Source organism: Ambystoma mexicanum, chromosome 7p (assembly GCF_040938575.1).
Source record: "Ambystoma mexicanum isolate Mex_15411 chromosome 7p, UKY_AmexF1_1, whole genome shotgun sequence".
Taxonomy (NCBI): domain Eukaryota; kingdom Metazoa; phylum Chordata; class Amphibia; order Caudata; family Ambystomatidae; genus Ambystoma; species Ambystoma mexicanum.
Window position 1 is genome coordinate 146,030,906 of NC_090939.1, and position 21,586 is coordinate 146,052,491.

At 46.1% G+C, this 21,586-nt stretch overlaps 1 protein-coding gene across 2 annotated transcripts in view; it reads right to left on the bottom strand.

Moving 5' to 3' along the window:
• RCSD1 (RCSD domain containing 1) overlaps window positions 1-21,586 on the bottom strand; it is a 357,500-nt gene that overhangs the window by 44,489 nt on the left and 291,425 nt on the right. For both annotated transcript variants that reach the window (XR_011283422.1, XM_069635934.1), the window contains exon 5: window positions 1,919-2,113. Coding sequence is in view for 1 of the 2 variants with exons in the window: in XM_069635934.1 (XP_069492035.1) it covers window positions 1,919-2,113 (195 nt within the window). In the remaining variant the exon portion in view is untranslated. The remainder of the gene's footprint in view (window positions 1-1,918; window positions 2,114-21,586) is intronic.

Consider the following 21,586-nt stretch of genomic DNA (forward strand, 5'->3'; position numbering starts at 1 on the left):
TTTGTCGTGGGACATAGCTGCATTCTAATGGCAGAGGTGTTGTGCGATGTGTCTTCAAGTAGTGTATGATGGCAGATGTGTGCAGGTGGTTGGCCGTGCCTGCGGCTATCTTCCAACGACATAGAGTGCAATACGTACCCATATGTCCTGGCTGGTTTCTTGGTTACGTAGAGGTGGCGTGGATTCTATCCTGCGGTCTGCTAGGGTGTGTTCTCTATGTAACACAGTACGTTCTATGAGATATACGTATATTCTATGAGGGATTCAAATGCTGCCTCAGGCCTGCCATCAAGCAGATCCATCAAGGATACTCAAAGTTTTATTAGAAGTAGGGTGGTAACAGTAAAAGCACATGCCACTCTGTGGGGTAAATATGGGTTCATCTTCGCACCTCTGACCTGACCCAAAATATCTCCATATAAACACCCAGTTGCCACCTCCAAACCCTGAACAAGCCCTAACTAGGCCCAAACCGACTTGCCCAACACTCAGATTCCTCTACTTTCCCCTGTTTACGCAACATATACAGGAACACGCTCTTCCTTGACTTGTGCGCTTGCCTCCATGCCCCCCTTCAAGGAAGCCATCTCTGAAAACTCCCAGCGGATACTAAGCCAACCGCGCTCAGCATCACCAGCTCCAACGACACCATGAACGCTGACCAGATTCCTGGTTAGGCGTATACACTGAAACAGCTGTTAAATTGTACATCAATGTCTCACTGCTCTACATCAAGGACACCGATGAGGGCCAACTAAACGTAACCGAACACGCCCAAAGTATACTGAGCAGGCCACTCTCACCAGCACTCGTTCCAATGCCACCATGAACCCTGGCCTGATGTGTACACACTTTATACTATGTGATACCAACACTTCTCCTTCTCCTTTCACTTTCCACTGTGTTTGGCAGCTGGCTGGATACATGTGCATGCAACAGTGTGCCGAGGACATAATGGAGACCTTAACAGGCAAACCCAAGCGATTGACATCCTACACAGCTCCCGGTTCTCTGCTCCTACACCATCAGAAGCAGAGAATCAATGGATGAGCAGGGCTCCTTACTGGCCTTCCTATGATCAATGAACTCATGCTTGAAAGAGATGTGGCACCATGGCCTCTGCAGTGGGCAGCCCAGTTGCCTACAGATGAACTTTTCCAGTCACAGCCCCATGATTAGCACAAAGGCACAATTGTGCAGAAAATCTACTTCTCAAAATACAGCTTGGATCTCCGTCAGACTCCTTTGCACCATGTGTGTCCACAGTCGTTCAAACACTACCAGTGAGATTATTGCAAAGCGCATAGTCGAAGCCCTCCAGTGAACCACCTGCTCACACACGAATGCAAAGCAGTCCCGTCCTGTTCTTTTATTGTAATTGCAAATCTATGGAGTATGCCCTTTGGAGCAGAGGCGTTGCTAGGGGGGGATGATGGGGTTATAACCCCTGGTCTTTTGGTTGTAGCCCTGGATAGAATCTCAGGAGCTACAATCAAAAGGCTACCTAGCCCCCAGTCCCGACAGTTCCGATATCAGCGTAGCCCCAGGTCTTTTCCAGACCTAGCAACACCCCTGCTTTGGAGCATGCAATGGGAAAAGCAACTCATCGATCCCAGACTGCTTTCAGATTGGTGAAAATATCCGAAATGGACCACATACTCTCATGTGCTCTCAATTTAGTCAACCTGAGCCACATTAGCTTTTAACATGCAAGCACAGAGCTCTCAAGTTTACTGTGGCCATTTGTGAGATGGACACCCAGCCCTGTTTTTTCTCTATGGATTTTGGGACTTGTAGTTTTTATCTTTTCCATTTGAAATTTAGTGAAACTACAAGCCACAGAATCCCAAGCAAAAACAGAACTGCATGCCTGTGGGAAACTTGAGGGCTCTGCAAGCTAAAATGGTTTAAGTCTCACCTTAATGAGGCCTCGGAGGGGGGCTTCTTCTGGTGGGTTCTCGAAGCTGACTGGAACCGTGTCTGAGTCGCTGGAGCGAGAGTGCCGATTGGGGCTGTTGGGAGTAGAAGGCGGGCTGTGGAATGGAGACGGCATACCTTTAAACCCTGGGCTCTTTGGGGATCGCCCTGGGAGAGGTGGAAACATCAAGTTTCCCTTTAAAGAAAAGACAAAGAGGTTAAAGGGGTTCAATCAAACTGGGTAGATTCTAGAACGTTGTGATCAACTCCCCCTACTATTAAGTAAACACACAAGTTTCTTAGATCAATTTAGTTGGCCGACACTGACACCCAGAAAAAAAATGAGTCGAAACTTGGTTTGTGTCCATCAATTTCTTTTTCCAGAACATCAACACCATTCTACAAATAACATTTCCCCATCCACTGCCATGTACACCGCAGCTAATATGAGGGGCGATTTTTAGTTCTGACTGCATGGGCACATAAGGGCTTCTATGGTAAAATGAATTTGTTTGATCGCCCATCAGTCTTTTGTTGCTGGTTATATGAAGATGGGCTTGAAGTCTTTCCTTTATTTTTATGATAGCTGCTGAGGTAGCGACGCAATCGACTTTGGTCTTTCTCTCTGGCCAGCAAAACATGCTTTACGTGCCAACGATGTGGGGACTGGGAAGTTTGGCTCCCTAATGCTGATAAAATCGGTGTGGGACATGGCACTCTCTGCTGATGGCAACTTCACAAACTTCACAAGCATGATTAATGACATGGCATGTCTTGCGCTGTGTGTGTCTGCATTTACATGTTTTTTTGCTGATTGTTTGTTTGCTCCAGTGTTTTATTTTGACCTTCATCAGACAAATCAACCTAAGCCTCCATCATCAGCTGTGGGACTGGGGGCCATTTAGATGATCTCATAGTGAAATTCCCATGAGCTGATCACACTAGTGTTCACTCAAGTGCAGGCTTACACGTGTATAGTGTATAAAAAAAGTATCCTTACAGTGTCCTTAGGCTTGCTAACATGGAATTCCAAAGCAGATTTAGTTACAACGTAAAATAATTTTCTTAAACGGAAAACTGGTGAAATGAAAGGTCTGTTACTTATGTAAGGGAAGTTCCAGTGACAAGGTATATACATCAGGTAAGTCCAAGGGTAAGTAAGTAGGAAGGTACACAGGAGACATCGACCCGCCTCCTCTCTCACAGACTGCTTCACTGAACTGCCTCATGGAGCTTACAGGGGCACTCTCACCACAACATTCCATAGGCATAACATTAAATCAGGCATTCTCTCAGGCAAGCATTCATGCAGGACCAAAGCAGGGTGACGTAAAATAAATGGGGCGATGTGACCAAAGTATGAACCAACAACACCCTGGTCACCTCCACTCCAATCCAAGACCCACTCACTCCATTCCGAAGAACACGGAGACATGCCTCAAGCTCCCACCAACATAGTCCCTTCAACGACCTGGAAATCCACTATCCAATGCACTCAGAGTCTGTCGCAGGCCTACTACAGACACTCAGACCAAGGAACCAGCCTTAACTCTCAACACACCAGCATTGCCACACGATCCAAAAACAACACCCTCATTCATCCTACTGCCAACAACTAAGGTGCACTGAAGCACAGCACACCCTTCATCTTCTGGTATACTACCAGAACAATTAATCAAAGCTCAAAATGCACAGAGCACAGGCACCCCCTCTGTGCAAACCAGGCGGAGAGGACCAACCACCCCCTAAGAAATCAGCATCCAACTCCCCAAGTCAACCCCAACATTTGTGTCACGGGTGGCAGAATACCCCTATAAAACTAGTACTGGGTTCCAAACCCCACAATCTGTGTCACGGGTGGCAGAACACCCCTATAAAACTAGTGCTGGGTTCCAAACCCCAACATTTCTGTCACGGGTGGCAGAATACCCCTATAAAACTAGTACTGTGTTCCAAACCCCACAATCTGTGTCACGGGTGGCAGAACACCCCTATAAAACCAGTGCCAGGTTCCAAACCCCAAAATCTGTGGCACTGGTGGCAGAGCACCCCTATAAAACCAGTGCCAGATTCCAAACCCCAAACTCTGTGGCACGGGTGGCAGAACACCCCAATAAAACTAGTGCCGGGTTCCAAAGCCCAGAAATTGTTACCAAGCAAAACTTCCACCAGTCTCATCACTAAACTGCAATCCAAGTCTTGAAACTCTAAACATTTTGTGAAAAAGTCCATAAAGTACACGTTGGTCCTGTGGAAGAAAAAGTGTTAGTGCAAGACACACCTTTCACTAATTCATTGCCGTCACATTCAATGATCACAAAGCATTTCAACTGTTCTAAACAGAGGCCACATCAGCTGCCCCAAGACACTCTTTAACCACAACCAAACCAAAGAACTGAGCCAAACATAACCAGGCAGGACCCACGACATATCACAGGCCTCACATCACACGCAATAACAAAGTCAGTACTCTCTGTTATATACAGAAAGATCTTGTAAAAAAGGCAACAAATCAGGACCAAGTTCTTCTAAAACCATGAGATATGTGCTTTCAGGCTCCTCAAGGATAGCACCACAACATCTGCAATATCCCCAAGTCTCCCTGCAATGAGCAGATGCCTCCTCTGACGCCGAACAGCATGCAGGGCACAGAACGAAATGCTTTGATGACTACGAGCACTCACTCCGGCACACATCACTCCAACACATTTCAGGCTCATGCTACTGCTCAGGTAAGTGACCTGCTTGCCACTAGGTCCTTTGTGATTGCATTGCTGCTGTATTCCCTCTGTAGAAGGGACCGTCACTAACTCAACACTACAGAGGCTATGACAGTCGCAGTATCTCTCCCAGACCATTTTCTATGCCAGTGACCAGGTGCTGTAAGGAGGCCCTTCTGGAGTCTGATCCTCTAACTACTTAATCTTTCCCAGGCTTTATCTGTGCCAGTGATCAGGTGTGTTGCTCCAGTGGCCAAAAAGAATTTCAAAATGGCCCCACTGGGAAATGCTGCTACAACAGCTGCTACCATATATTAACTCCAGTGGCCGGAAACTGCAAGGTGGCCCGCTGGAAATGCTGCTCCAGTGGCCAAATAACTGTAAGGTGGGCCGCTGGAAAATCTGCTCCAGTGGCCAAAATCTGTAAGGAGGCTCCGCTGTGAACCAGTGACCAATTCTTCACGGTGGCCCTGCTGGGAACTGCTACACATTTTTGTAACTCCTTTTCCAGTAGCCAAAATACTTAAAGATGGCCCCACTGATGCTCACTACTATTCAGTGGCCAATATGCTTAAGGTGGCCAGAATCTGTATGGTGGCCCCGCTTGGAAACACTGCTCCAGTGGTCAAATAACTTTAAGGCAGCCCCTCTGGGATGTGCTGCTCCAGTGACCAGAAACCGCAAGTTGGCCCCACTGGGACCTGCTGCTTCAGTGGCCAAAGACTATAAGGTAGCCCCACTTGTACTCCAACTGCTCTACAGTTAACTCCCACCCCCAGCTGCCTCCTTCCTGCTATGCAACTGCTGTTGGGCTATGGGACAGGGGTTATCTCACCTTTGGGGGCTGGAGGAATGGAGAATGTCCTCTGCCCTGGTCTCACTGCTTCCTTTCTTCCTTCAGGCACTGCTTACTCTGTAGAAGTGAACTTCTTTACTAAGTTCCAGTGACAAGGTATATACTACAGGTAAATCCAAGGGCTCGTAAGTAGGACGGTACACAGGAGACATCCACCAGCCTCCTCTCTCACAGGCTGCTTCACTCCAACTGACCTTCATGGAGCTTAGAGGGGCACTCACACCACAACATTCCACAGGCATAACATTCCAAGAGGCATTCTCTCAGGCAAACATTCATGCAGGACCAAGGCAGGGAACACGAGACGCAACAAAAACCACCAGTACATTTACTGCATTTTTGTTTTTATGTGTTGGAATGCTACTTGTGTTCACATCATGCATAACAATAAGATGTATGATTTATCAAACAATGGCTAAGAAGAGGTGATGTTATCATACATGTATAAACTGGGAGAGAGATTAAAGAAATCTCAAATTGGGACAATCAGTCAGTCCTTGGTTTTAGGCTCCTATCACATTACATTCTGGTACCATTAGTCATGTGATGAGGGTACCACCATAATACCTAAGAAACTGCAAACTGTGCAAATAGAAAACCCGGGTTCATGCCCTAGCTTCTCTACTTAAGCAATCTGTGATCCTGGGCAAATCACTCTACCTACATGCGTCTTATCTCCATGGTTACCCAAAACAAGATCACCTAGAAGTGATTCCGTTAAGTTTGCACTGCAGAAAATGCTTCACTAATTCATGGTTTACTTTTTCTCCACATATAATAATAATAATAATAATAATAATAATAATAATAATAATAGATACAGAACTCCTTATAGGCTGAATTGCATTCATCTTGCTTGTGCCACCGCCACTTGTGAGCCATCTTTCCCTCCTACCAGAAAAGTAAAATAAATGATTTAATACAAAGTATGATGGTAGAAAGTATGGATTTTGTCTATATCACAAGTCCACCAGCACAATTTCCTTAACTTGTCCCCCCCAACCCCTGGCCTAGGAACCTTGCCCATGGGAACGCCACCTATTTGCCTGTTTGTGGGTAGGGTGGTTGGGGGCATATGAAACTTGGGCATGGGGAATGCTTGCCACACGGTACAGTCCAGTGTTTGCATAGAGCGATTCCTGAGGTGCAGCAGTGACCAACGATGGGTGCCTAGAAACTCCTGTCTTTGAGCTAAAAAGACCCACTGCAGTGGCGAACCACGCCAAGGTCCAAGGCAAGCAGCAGACGAACATGACATGATATGATATGAGAGGTTATTTATAACGTGCTTAATACCAAGAGGTTTCAAAGCGCGGACCCGGGGATCGAACCTGTGTTGCTCCATGTAGTCTTGCTTCCAATGTGAGCACGTTGCTCCTAAGCTATCCTCCCCGACTTTCCTCCCCTTCTGTATGATCACAACATAGTCCCAGACAGGTAAGGGCTGAAGCAGTGCCTTCTGTATTGAAATTGTGACCGACCTCTGCTCTCCCTGACGTGGGAGACAAAGTTCACGTTAATGTACAAATGGCAGCGCACTGGCACTGATCAGTGGTGTGTCCAGGGTGTGACCTGGGGTGGCACGTGCTACACCTGGAATTTGATTAGACACCCAATTATCCTAAACTATGATCATGATACGTGTGTTGATTGCACTTCATGCCTTCCCTGCCTAAATCAGTGCCCTACTTGGGCCACCACAGTCAAAAGAGCCTGGACAAGGCACTGGCACTGATGGCATTGTTTTCAACGGCACAATCATGTGTTTGCATATGAAAGTGGCGCTCCATGATATTAGACTAGCTCTCCTGCAAGGTAGTGGCCATTTTGGGAAGGAAAAGAGCCACTGAGCCACGTGCTAGCTTGGGAGAAAGGAAAATAAAGTGGGTTACTTGAGGTAGTGACTTTTTCATTAGCAATCCGAAGGCCCCAAGAAATGAGAAGAGCACAGAACAGGAAAGTGTAAATAGGTCTCTCTGCAAGTTGCATGACTGGCCAGCTCAGATGACAGTGCCTTATGCAAGATTAGGTCCAAAATGTTCCATCTCCACTGCTCTGCCACCTTCCTTCTGACTGTAGTGATTCTGACTAGATTGCTGACTATTTCAGGTGTTTCAGCAATTCCTTTTGGCATAGTAAACACTGCTCTAACTTACCTTAGAGAAATGGGGCAAGGGCTAACACTCGATTGAGCGATCTACCATAAATGTAGGAAATTGTTATCATGCACCACGCGGAACGCTAAGATTTCCGAACCTAGGAGGCGGATGGGTGTAATAAACCCATCATAATGAACTACTGAGCTGGGATTATACCCTGAAAAACTGATTGTGCAGTATATCAGTCACAATAGACAACATTTTAGAATTTTTCTTTTGGTGCAAATTAACTAAATTATCACAACAGCGTTCACAGGAAGCAAGAGATATTGAACCAATTCTTGGGAGTTTGCAAACTCCCACTGAGAAAACGCCCTAAAGAAGAGCTTTGTAATAAGGTCGAAACACGTGTTGGCCGATTAGTAAAGAATATTTGAATTGAAGATTGACCAGTGTTGTTATTTGAGAATTCTTGTATTAGAATTGGACAATTATTCCAAACCCAGTGTGTGGAGCAAGTGATTGTCACTTTGTTACCTAACCTAGTTTATGCAGGTTCTACAACCTTTCTTCTTCGTTCATATTGAATGCTCAACAGTGAGGCCAGTGTGTGTACAATGATGCAGTAGACAGAAGAATGTGAATGCATTGAGCTCACCTCTGTAGGTCAACAAAAGTGGATTAGTCATTTCATCATCAAGTCAAGTTTATTTGGAAAGAAAACAATGAAACCTGCAAGGAAATACTTGGACTTACAATACAATTTGGCATATTTCGTAGCAAACGCCACTAAATGTGTGAAGTGGTACATGCAAGTGCTGGTATTCAGGCTATAATCAAATTTTAAAAAGGGGGAGGCGCTATAGAATTCCTCAATCCCCACCACCCCAAGTTTTGCATCCGAATTTGGCCTTCAGAGGTAAACACATTGAACGTTTTTAATACCTAGATTACCAAGGGTGGCAGCGGCAGGTGGAAGGGGCACTTGAGTAATGATCAATACAGAACACTAAGGGAAGTCACTCTTAGAATAGGCAACGTGGAGGGAGGCTCCAAAACTGTGATATAAGATTTCCTGGAGTGCCATCAACATAAATAGATTCTCATTAAAGGGATTTAGTAAAATGCTAGACACGATTGCATTATTTTCACAGTACAATGCTTAGTCTGGGAGGCACCAGCAATTTTGTGCCATGGTGAGTGGTGCCAGGCCTCTGTGACTCCAAAGTGTCCGATCCCCCTCCTCTGGGGCAGCCCTAACTTCCTCAACCCATCTGGGGCTGCGCGGAGCGCCTCACAGGGCAAAAGGCCCCCTGATCCGAGCGCCACTCTCCCACGGAGAGCCCTCCCCAGGAAGTCACGACCTCGATGTGGCCGCCCTCTTGGAAGTGGTGAGAAGCTCCACTCAGTAAATCATGTCTTCGGTAAGGCTGCCATCTTGGAAGCGGTGAGAAGCTTCACTCAGTAAATCATGTCCTCGGTGCGGCCGCCATCTTGGAAATGGCACCACGACCGGGGCTGAGCTCTGCAGCAGCCTCCCACAGAGCTACCAGCCCCCAATCACATGGCAAGCAGGGCTATAGTGAGGTTGGGAAATTCAGGCACCAGATGGATTAAAGCTAGGAGAGTTGCAGGGTGGGCCGCCCATCACACCCTCACATAGCCGACATCGGGTACGACCAACTCGATGTCCAGATAAGCCACGCTCCCTGAAATGTGAGTTTTTATAGGCTATCATCAATGCATTGTAAATATAAAATGTTACCATTAACCAAGTAAATGGTACATATTCTATTGACTGTGCCAGAATTCAAAAATCTTATTTTCATTTAATTAATATATTTTTTGAATTCATATAGCGCCTTTGCCAAAGTTCTTAACAGACAAAGACGGTACAATAAAATGACGCAAGTGAAGATTTAAACTTTTATAACCACATTACACCAACAAATGTGTTATATGGGAGGAACGGAAAGAATACAAAGATGAGGAGATACTAACAGACAGTGGTAGAGCATTTCACAATTTAGGAACCAGCACTGCGAAAAATTCAAAACGAGACCCAGCAAAAGGCAGTTTTCGGGGTAACCAACAGAAAGAGAGATTGTTAAACCACGTTGATAGATGCGCAAGGAGGAAGCCGGAAAAGGGTGCAAATTGCAGAATGAAATATGCACTGCAAGGGAGCGAGACGAAAGGCCGGAAGACCGACGAGAACGGCTGAGCAATAATCAAGCCTGGAAAGAACCAGAGAAGAAATAAGGAGTTTAGTGGCAGAATGTTAAAAAGTTGGAAGAGGCAAGCTCTACCAGCAGCAGAAATAAGGCAAGCAAAAGTAAGATTAGAATAAAAAATGACTCCAAGAATGCGAGCCGAGGGAGACAGAGAAATAGAGAAACGAGGAAATAGGATGGAGGAAGGAGCGGAAGATATAGGGGAAAAAAATGGGAAAAAGATCATTTCTTTATTCGATGGATTGAGGTGGAGGAGCCGCAAGTTCATCTAAGATTGAACAACACCGAAACAATTAGAGATGTTATTATGGATGGATTCAGGGAAATCAGGGAAAGAGAGAAAAAGAGAAAAATCTGGGTGTCGTCCGCATAGAAGTGATATGATAGGCCAAAGAATTATACGGGCAAGTGGCACAGTGCAGTTGGAGAATCAGAGAGGCCCCAGGACAGAGCCTTGAGGAATAATGTGTTGAAGAGCGATAGCTAAGGAAAGATGACTAGCACAAGAAACAGAGAAAGAACGATCCAAAAAATAGGAGCGGAACCAATTAAGAACAGAACTCCGAATACCAAAAGAGGAGAGAGTAGAAAGAAGGAGAGAGTGATCCACTGTGTCGAAGGCAGCAGAGAGATCTAATAGTATACGAATAGAGGAGAGTTTAGAATGAAGGGCAGAAAAAAGAGCATCAGAAAATGCAAGGAAAGTGGACTCTGTTGAGTGAAGAGAGCAGAACCCCGATTGATAAGAAGAAAGAAGAGAATGATCTAGATAGGGGGACAGTTGGAAATAAACAGCGGGTTCTACGAGCTTAGAGAGGTATGGAAGAAGGGAAATCGGTCGGTAGTTAGATATTACTAAGAAGTAAAGAGTGGGTTTCTTAAGTAGCGGGAGAATGACTGCATTCTTAAATGAAGAGGCATAAGCAGAGGTTGGGAGCGAAAGATGAAAAATAGAGCTGAGATATGGAAGGAGAATGGGAAAAACCTTTGGAATAATTGTTGAAGGAATAAGATTCAGGAGAGAGGGAGAGGGAAGAACTCTAGCGATGAGAGTAGCAGTTTCAGTGTCAGGAAGATGGGAAAAGGAGGCTAAGGTGGGGGAAGGAGCAGGCAGTGTATGATGAGAGGGGAGTGTCGGACGGAGTGGGTGACTGAAGGGGGGCCCTTAAGTGACAAACCTTCTCTTTAAAGAACGAAGTAAAGTCAGAGGAAGATGAAGGGGAGTTAAGAGCAAGATTAGGAAGAGAGTGTGAGAGAAGATAGTTTAAAGACTGGGAGAGACGGCTTGGATGAGAAGAGGGGTAAAATAAGATTAGAATAGTAGCGTTTGTTGGCGTTAAATAGCACCAAGCTACATAGTTGCCAACACCTTGTGACCAAAAATCTGAAGGATTCTTTATATTTCAAAAATAGTCATTGGTATAAAGATGACAACACAGGAAATGAAAGCACATGACCTTTAACCTGATGACATCACAGGAAATAACATGACCTGACACATGACGCTAACCAGATTACAGTAAAGGACTGTCTGATGTAGTCTAGCCCAGATCCTCTGACCCATCATGAGAAATCAAATGACCAAATGAGCAATGGCGGTTGGTGAACTTTTTAATTGGAAAGGCGTAAATGTTACCCACAAATATGAGGGAGCGACCGAACATAGCAAGGGAGCCCAACCCAACTACGCAGGGCTTGGAGAGTTCTTCCCACAAGAAATGTTTAAAATAACGGGTTAAAGTGGGCCATTTTGCAGTACACTTTCTATAAAAAATTGAGGAAAACGACACACTGTTTGCAATCGGTTTTGTGGGGTAACTCATTTCATGATGCCTTTTCTCACCATATACGCCAGTATATAAACTTGTTCAAGGCACTGTGCCCATACATGCCTACGCTAGGTGCCCCAATACATGCCAGTATTCCCAATAAAGAACATACCCAGGTTTTCTTCACGGATAATGCCAGTAACGATACCATAAGACAACAGATCTCGGCTGGCTTTGCCAATATAAACCAGTATCCCCATGTAGCAGCATACCCCACATTCATGTTGGCTTTGCCAGTAAAAAGGTCATGCAACAATAAGAAAACATGTCCAGAATAGCTGCAACAATGTAGGACAGTATGGCTACATAACAACACTGAGTATGTTGGCTTTACCCTTGATGTCCAGTAAAAAATTCAATGCCACAGCAAGTAACCATGTAGAGATGGACTACAACAATGTAGGCAAGTGTGGCCACGTAAGAAAATACTCCGGTTGGCTATGCTACTAAAAATGCCATGCCACAGTAAGAAAACAGGTCAGGACTGGCTGCACCAATGTAGGCATATCTAGCCATGCAATAACATGTATCATATTTGCTTTACACTTGATGGGCAGTAATAAATTACATGCCACAGTAAGAGAAAATGCACAGATTGACTGCACCAATGTAGGCCAATTTAGCCATCTAATAAAACTTATGCGTGACCTCCATCTTTTGCCCTAATAACACATATTTTCATATTAAAACATACTAGAAACAATTATCTAGTTCTTCTTTAACTTTTCACTAACGGATAGCAGTTTAATTAACATCCCGGTTCCTTTGGTGTAGGCAGAAGAATTATGGGATATGTCAGGTGCTTTATATGCCAGGCTCTGAAAGGGTGGGCCTATAAAACAATTTGGAAAGGGGTTCTGTCGGAAGGCGGACCGCCTACAATAAGTACCGTGATTAAGAAGAAGTAAGTGGAGGTCATTATTTTTTATAATGTATTTATTTTATTGTTTAAAGTGCAGGCCTAGCTCATGAGCCAATGTTTGTGTCGGCATCTTTTAACAGTAGTGCAGTACTGTGTGTTGTGGTTTGTGTGTCATTTTGTGAATCCATCTGGAGTAGTCCATGGTGAGGTATCTCATTGCACATATATTATGTTTTATTGCAATTGTATAGGGCCTACTGCCATAGGTTATAGCGGTAAAACACTGTCTGCCTGCCAGAGAGGCACAGGAGAAGTATAATAGAACATTCAGTAGTGGTAGGGAGCAGCAAAGCCTGGTAGATATTTGGGATGAGGGTGAGGATAGATAAGATGCTCACGCAGGTATTGTAAGGAATGGTGGAGGAGCTTTGTGTACAATTAGGCCAAATATATTGTGGGACTCAACTGCATTCTACTGGTTGCAGCTCACCAGGGGCTATGTGTTGAATGCACTCATCTCATGGTGGACCTGGGTATGTTGAATCCATGCCTAGGAAGACATAGGAAGCAAAGCCTTTCTACTTCCTTATTTCCCAAGGCCCCCAACAAACACGTCAGAAATCCTAATTTGTCAAGTTTGAAAAAAGCTTCCTGAAATGCGAGAAAAATTATCTTGATTTTCTTTTTTGGGCTTTCTATGTATGTCATGGTTACCAAAAGGATTATTTTTTTAACCCAACCCCTAGGCTAAGTACACTGTCGCATAAGAAACAGCAGTTAAGTGCAGGACTCTGCAATGCCAGGTCTGTGTAGTGTGCTGCCTGAGGGTCCCTGGACTTTGTAGCCCCTTGAAGGCTTATTCTGAGTTATCTGGTGCCACGGTAATATTGAAATATGGTTGGCTTTTCATCCCCAATGAATCTTATGTTTATTCTGACACTGGCACTATTCGACTCCACTGCCTGCAGCTATGTTTCAAATACAACTATGATGGCACCCTTGAGGAAAAGACTGAAAGTGAACATTGAAACATATCTGTAATTTGGAGTTAAACAAATACACCACATTACCGAGCTAACTTGGTCAAATTACCTAATTTGCCACACTGCCCTCGAGTGATTTGTCAAAAGTTTGTTCATGTTTATATCGAATCATAACTTCTTAAAACAAAAATGTAAATGACCTGACTAACAAGAAAATGCTTGATGCTCAGAGTTGGTCATGCAGGAACCACATAGCAGCAGACTGGGAAGAAGGTCTGCACTGCAGCCAGTGCTGGATCTCTAGCGAATTAAGCTGCAGAGTGTCAAGCTCAAGTCAGGTCAGTGGTATCATCAATCAAAGTCATGATGCTTTCAACACAAGCTTGCAATGGGACAGGACAGCCGACAGGAGCCAGGCCTGGAGCTAAAAATAGAAGTAGGAATAGGCAGCAAAATCTGTAGGCGGTAGGACCGCATAAAAAGCAGTAGCCTACCACCTAAATCGGTAGGGTTGGCAAGTATGAAGCTGTAGGTAGAGCATTGGCAAAATAAACACCTGTAGATCAGAGAGAAGCTTGGATTTTTTCCCTTTACGCTCAGGATGACAAAGAGAGAAACAGAGCAATAACAGTTTAGAGGTGAGCCAAGGTTGGGGGTTTTTGCAAGAGGGTTTGTAGAGGCAAAGAAGGTAAGAGAGATCAAGAGCAGAAAAGAGAACTGCGTTAAACGGAGAGCAAGCCGAGTCATCTGATTGTGTAGCAAAATCCAAAAGAGAAAGAAAGCCGGACAAAAGAGATTGAACAACGTTAGAAGGATTGAAGGGACAAAGGAAAGTAGGGCAATTGTCAGAAATGGGGAGAACAGGCGAAGTGAAAGTGAAAAAGGGAATGATCAGAAGAAGGAAAGGGGAGATTTAAAACAATGAATGATGAAGAGCGAGAAGCAAAGATTAGATCAAGGAAGGAAGCCTGTTTGTGAGAGGGTGGGGAGGAGTACTGCAAAAGATGAGTGTTGAGTAATGCACGGAATGGACATGAAAGATAAGTGAAGGAAAGATGCAAGTTAAAGTCTCCAGGAAGGAAAAAAAGGGGAGTCCAATGGTAGAAGTGAGGAGAGAAGAGCATCACGAAATGAGGAGAGAGGGCCGGGTGGACGATAGATAATAAGAAATGCAATAGGTGAGGGATGGATAAAGCGGCAGAAATGATACTCAAATGAGGGGACAATCTGTAAAGGATTGGGGGAGGGAAGAGGAATAAAGAGATGGTGGAAAAGCAGGCCAGTACCTCCTCCTATCCCTGACCTGCGACGGACAGGGGGCTTGAGAGAAGGCGGAGGAGGAAGCAGTAAGAGCAGCTGCAGTAACAGTATCAGAGGAGGTGATCCAAGTTTCTGTAAGGCAGAGGAATTGCAGAACACATGCATGCAGATCGACAAAGACCTTTGGAGATGTATAGATTTGTGAACCTGGCCACATTTGATGAAATCACATACCTGGCCTCCTCCCCTGGCTCTCATTGGCGCTTTCTCCTTGTATTCTCACCATGTTTGTGCAGAGCTGCATTCGCATTCATGTACGGTTCATACCAGAAGGCAACATATTGTTTCTTTGAAAGCTACGTGGTGTTTGGTTGTTCCGCACCTGGCATGGGACAACTTAAGATCCTGCCCAATGGGTTGTACTACTTTCAAGACTTAGACGCTACACGCAGAACAGCATGCGTGCCAAAATGGTATCAGGTAATGTTATCCCCACCAAAAATATAGCCGTATGGTCGTCGGGAACGGCCATAGGCAATATTTTTAGTGGGGATAATATTTGACTTTTTGGGAGCGGGGGTGTCCCCAGCTCCCTTTAAATTAATATGAGGGTTGCAGGGGTGTCCCCGCAGGTTCCATGCCTTAATATCGCTGCACAAATCTGGCGATATTTTTGTATGGCAATATTTTTGCAGGGATATTAACACATGGAACCGCCAAAATCACATGCTTGTAGTAATTCTTTTCCTCAGGCATGTAACTTATTATTATGTTTCGTGAATGACAGTTATATTACATTCTTAGCAGGTTTTTAGGCGTCAAACAAGCCAATATGCAGTACTCTCATCGACCGTCAAGGAACATCTCTGAGCAAAGCTAAGCTGTAGCGTGAACGGCGGGCAACGGCGGCTCTGGAGCAATGAAGATGTACCTTTGCAGCCTGTATATGTCACTCCTCACTGGAGTTTTTCTAAACAAAAAACTAGAAAGAGCTAACTAAACAGAATTACAAAAATGAAATCTGGATGACAGGAAAACATTTCCTAGTGAGGAAAAGAAAATAGAGGTAACAGTTTTCTGAGTTGCCTCAACTGGGGGCAAAACAATAACTACGGTCGTGTTCATTTGAGAAATTAAGGGTATTTGACAAACCAAAATCCCCCCTCCCTGAGCTTAAAACCTTGATTAACTGGCTCACCGGAGGGCCTAATACAGGGATGGGGGATGGGGGTCAGACAGCATTCTAGATGTTCATGGTCGAGCCACAGGTCTTGATTTCGGTATTGGCCACATGAATGTTCATCTGTTTTTTTTTTCCATTCAACTAGTGACTGCAGACATATATTGAGCAAACTTGCTACAATGGAGGTGTGTTGATGCCTAAACGGAGAAAATCTACGTGCCGTCCGCATCGGAGTGAAAGTCGTTCCAACCGAGTGAAGCAGTACAACCATTGGCTGGAGGAACAATTTGAAGAGTCATCTGCCCGGCCTGGCTGTGGCAACAGTACCATTCAGAGAGCTACCCAAGGGAAAAGATCCTAGAGCATCAACAAATAAAGCAAAGGAGCAAAGTGGTGTTTACATTCAGAATGTATTTTCATTGGGAATAAGAAGTTAGACCCTGTGCCTGGTAAAAGTAAAAGAATCACGGTGAGTACAGCTTTGAAGTGGCAGCCTCCCGACCAAGGCACACAGGAATGTGAGCCATCCCGGGAATAGCAGGCCATGCACCCGGATTTGCATAATGAGGCCCCCATGTGTGAGGCCTTCTACAATAAAAGTGCCCTCCTCGCTGTGGGTGCCACTGCACAGACAGATAAGAGACCCCATGAGCAGCAAGTCTCAACATCACGACCTGGACGATGTTAAATCTGCTGGATTGGGGATGTGTTGGTGTTTGAGCGCCGTTTATGTGATCTGAATGGACAAGAGCTTGTGCTTGCTCAGTCGGTTGGTGCACATGTGCATGAGACCGTGGCTCCTGCATGATCGCCATAACTCTGCAATTGGGGCAACTGGGCATACATGCTTTCGCTTTTTTAATATTGCAGAAGTAGTATCCGTAATGCACCTAAATTGTGACAGGTGCAAATCTTGCCACAAAATAGGACTGCATACACGTTTTTCGCTTAGTGCAAATAGAAGTGATAATTATAAATACAAGGGCCCTGCTGCGTTCACCTCCTTATAGAAACCTATGACTAAGATATCAGAGCCAGGTCTCTTGAGACATGAAAGCTGTTAATGAGATGACGAGCAACTAAACCTTCTAATTTTCTCATGCATTGTTCACCGTTATCTCAAAAAAGTAAACTGGGCTGTGACCTGAATAGGTTTGACAGAAAGCTGCCACAAACTTGAATTTTATTTTTTGTAGCTAAAAGCTCTGTCAAAAAAGTGCAAAGCAAATCGTTGCAGACTGAAGTCAGATGTCAATCTATTTCCTTTTGAGTAGCTTTTCCAAACGTTTACTACTGTCTTAGACGTAGGTGTGAGGGAAAGTCACGTGTTCCAACTTTTCTTGGCGCCACAGTGAGATGTTCCATTGCCAAAGCTGTTCCATCGCCTCGCAGAACAAGAGATGACTTCAGCAAACATCTAGGTGCTCTTCTGGGGATATGTATTTCCCGAGGAGGAGTGGGGCTTGATACTGACGCTGGTGTTTTTCTTTCATTGGCTCATTTCAGATTTACTTTTTAGAAGTTCATATAATCTAGTTTTCCCTTCGTCTCTAGATTTGTACTTTTCTTCTCATGAATAAAGTTCTTTGCCATGTGTAATAATCAAAGATCGTTAGACATCTTGGGTAACGTATTTTTACAGGGCTCAAAGCCATACCCGTAGCAAACGAAGATGACGACGCCTACCAAGAAGCAATTCGCCGCATCGTAAAGAGGTTCACCAATAAGGAAAATGTGGTGCTTCACTGGCTCAAATTCTACACTAGGAAGCAAGAGAGCAACGAGCCCGTAGATGACTACATCACCAGAATGAGGGAGCTCGCAGCCCGGTGTGGGTTCGGTGACAACGTGGAACAGGTCATCTGCGACATGCTGGTAGTCCACACCAATTCGAGGAAGGTCCAGGACAAATTCATACAGGAGGAGGAGATCGACCTCGACAAAGCCAGACAGGTTGCAAGGGCCGAAGAGAAGACCTCCAGCAGGTGCAAAGAGGTCGGAGGGCCATCACCCGTTCCTGAAATGGCTGTGCTCCAGTGGAGAGGGTGCAGGGGAAGACAGCCCTGCGACACCGAGAGAGAAAACGGACCCAAACAAAGGGAAGCACCCAAGTGCTACAGATGCGCCAGCACCAAGCACATGACGAGTGATCCCGACTGTCCCGCAAGGAACAAAGAATGCTCCAAATGCCGATGTTTCAGCCACGTGGCTGCAGCCTGTACATGGCAGGAAAAACTGTCACCCGCGTCGACAGCGACAGGGAGTCAAGTGACGACGACGACCAGCATGACAAACCCATGGTGATCATGGTCAATGCACCCCGAGCAAGGAGAGAAAAGCCCCACTGCATCGTGAGAGTAGATGGCATGGAGACGCGGGTCATGGCCGACTCAGGATCAGACCTCACCATCCTCCCCATCCAAACGTACAATGAAATGATGGGACGCGAACAGGTTGAAATCAGGAGCACCAGACAGAAGCCGACGGTTTTCGGAGGGTCCACCGTGGACTTACTAAGCTACATCAAGGCCAAAATTGAATTCAAAGACAGGTCTACCACCACAAAAGTGTACTTCTCGTCTCAAGCCCCGGCCGTGTTGGGATGGGACGATCAACACAAGCTGAGCATAAGGCTGGACCCCACTAACCCTGATCAGGTACTACTGGTCTCTTCTGGAGGAGCGCCGAACCTAAAGGAGGTTTTCCCCAGCCTATTCTCTAAAACACCGGGAAAAATCAAAAACTACGTACACAAAATCCACCTCAAGCCCAATGCAGTTCCAGTAAAGCACAAAGTCAGACCAGTACCAGCGACAGCGAGGTCAGCACTCGAAGCCCAGCTCCAGAAGATGGTTAAAGAAGGTACCATCGAAACAGTGGAGTCCTCTGAATAGCTGAGCACAGTGGTACTCATAAAAAAAAAAAAATCTTCGAATGAACTGAGAGTCTGCATAGACCTACGAAGCTTGAACCTAGGAGTGGTCAAGGACAGTTTTCCGCTTCCGAGCATAAACGAGATGGTGCTCATGATGAAGGAAGCAACCATATTCTCCAGGCTCGACATACGTGATGCATACCACCAGATAAGTCTACACAAGACATCACGCCCACTCACAGCTTTCATCACCCCTTTTGGCACGTACCAGTACACACGCATGCCGTTCGGCCTGTCCTCAGCGGCCTTGGCCTTCAAGAGGATGAAGAGCTCCCTGTTGCACAGCATAGCAAATGTCTCGTACTTCCAGGACGACATCCTGGTGTATGCTAAGCACACAGATACCCACGACAGAGCACTAAATGCGGTACTGAGAAAGCTCCAGGAAACTGGTGTCCACCTGCGCCACGAGAAATGCATATTCGGCGTGGGAGAGGTTGAGTACCCGGGCTATCGCATCTCAAAGGACGGCGTGAGTCCCAAGAAAAACGTACTCAAGGCAATAACCGATGCCCCAGCCCCGATGTCCTAGGATGAACTCCGGTCATTCTTGGGCCTTGCAGAATACAATACAAAGTTTGTCCCCAGATTCTCAGAAACCACATCCCCCATGAGGGAGCTCCTGAAGAAGGGTGCAGCTTACTCATGGGGACCCCAGCAAGATGAAGCTTTCACCGAGGTCAAAAAGAGGATCCTGCATGCATCCTGTCTCAAACCTTTCAATCCAGAATGGGAAACATGCATCACAACCGACGCCAGTGCATATGGGTTAGGCGCCACCCTCACCTAAAAAAGGGGTGACACAGAGAACATAGTAAAAAACTACTCCACGGTGGAGAAGGAAATGCTGGCATGCGCCTGGGCCGTGGAGTACTTCCGATCGTACATGTGGGGTACCAAGTTTCGTTTGGTCACCGACCACAAACCCCTCATACACATGCTAAACCCTGGCAGCACCAAAACTGCGACTCTCAGACTGGCCAGAATAGCTGCGAAACTTCAGCAGTATACCTACGAAATCGCCCACATTTCCGGCTGGAAGAATGCCCAGGCAGACTGCATGTCCAGATTACTCGACCAGAACGCCCCAGGGGCCACGTTCCTCAAGGACGAATGCGTGGTGGCATCCATAAGTGATCTGAGGAACAGCAAATTCATATAGCTTAGCAAGCGACATTGGCAAGAAGAATACGAACAAGACAACGTCCTACGACTTGTGGGAGAGTGGGCCTGCAAGGGATGGCCGAATGAGAGAGCAGTTCCAGAAGGCATGTGTCCGTACTGGAAAGTGGGTGATGAGATCACCGTGATGAACGGCCTCATACTGAGAGGCGACCGGGTAGTTTCCCCAAGAATCATCCGCAAGGTGATCCTTTGCAGAGCACATTCAGGCCACTTAGGGAGCAACATGACAAGGCGCAGAGTATGCGATGCCTATTGGTGGCCAGGCATAGACCAAGACATATGGGCAATGATTGAAAGGTGCCACGAGTGCATGGAAAGCGATAAACGCCTGCCAGTGAGTGAAGCACCCATGATTCCCACCAAAATCCCACAATGAGTATGGCACAAAACAGGCCTGGACTTCATCGGCCCACTAGATGGCATGTCTGCGGATCACAAATACGGAATAGTCATGGCAGACTACTTTTCCAAGTGGATAGAGATCGAATTTGTGGCAGACATCACCACGAGTACAGTTATAGAGGTACTCGCTGCCGTTTTTCAATGACAAGGACTCCCCAAGGAAATTGTGACTGACAACGGAGTCCAGTTGGTGTCCAGAGAAATGGAAAGGTTCCTGATAAAACACAATGTATGCCAGCTGAGGGCAAACTTGTACCACCCACAAGCCAATGGGCTAGTAGAAAGGGCCAACCGCTTCATCAAGGGTGCTTTGCAACTGGCGTGCGTGTCGGGGTTAGACCCCAACAAAACAGTGAAAGAGGCCGTAACAGCCCACCGCATCACGCCCAATGCCATCACTGGAGTTTCCCTGTTTTAACTGTTGAGAGGGAGAAGGGCGGCATTCACATTAGCCGTGGCTACATCAAATCAGAGTAGATGAGGATGCAGATATAAGAGACATCGTCTTCCACATGCAGAAGAACAAGGAGGCCATGAAATCCCAAGGCGACAAACGCAGAGCCGCTCATCGCACTGAAGTCAGCGAAGGCGACCTGGTGAAAATACGCCTACCTCACAAAGATACCACGACTGGCTCCAAATACAGTAGGGCCAGGGAGGCCACCGACAAGGGTCCGCACCAGCGATGGCAAGCTATGGAACCTAGAAAGAGTGGCCGTGTATCGCAAAAGAGCGTCCACCAACCACCTGTCTGTGGAAGCAGAGAATGACAATGAGCAGTGGGGTGCACCCAGCAACTCCCAACGTTCAGAGACAGACACTTCGGGAGAAAGGGAGCAGGGGGAACAGACATACACAAGCCTCTCGCCCCAGTCCAGAGAACCACAAAGGGAGGCAACACAAGGAGACTTGGCCCCACCCGGAACTCCCCACTTCACCGTTCAAGCCCCAGGCCTTGTCTTCAACCAAGGCAGACCCCAGTGCGAGAGAAGGAAGCCCACCAAGTTCACAGACTTCGTCATGGACTAGCTATCATCTTTTCCCACCAAAGGAGGTGTGTGGGGACATCGTCTTGCGAGACTGTGAGGACGCGGTCTCGCAAGACTTCCAGAATGCGGAGG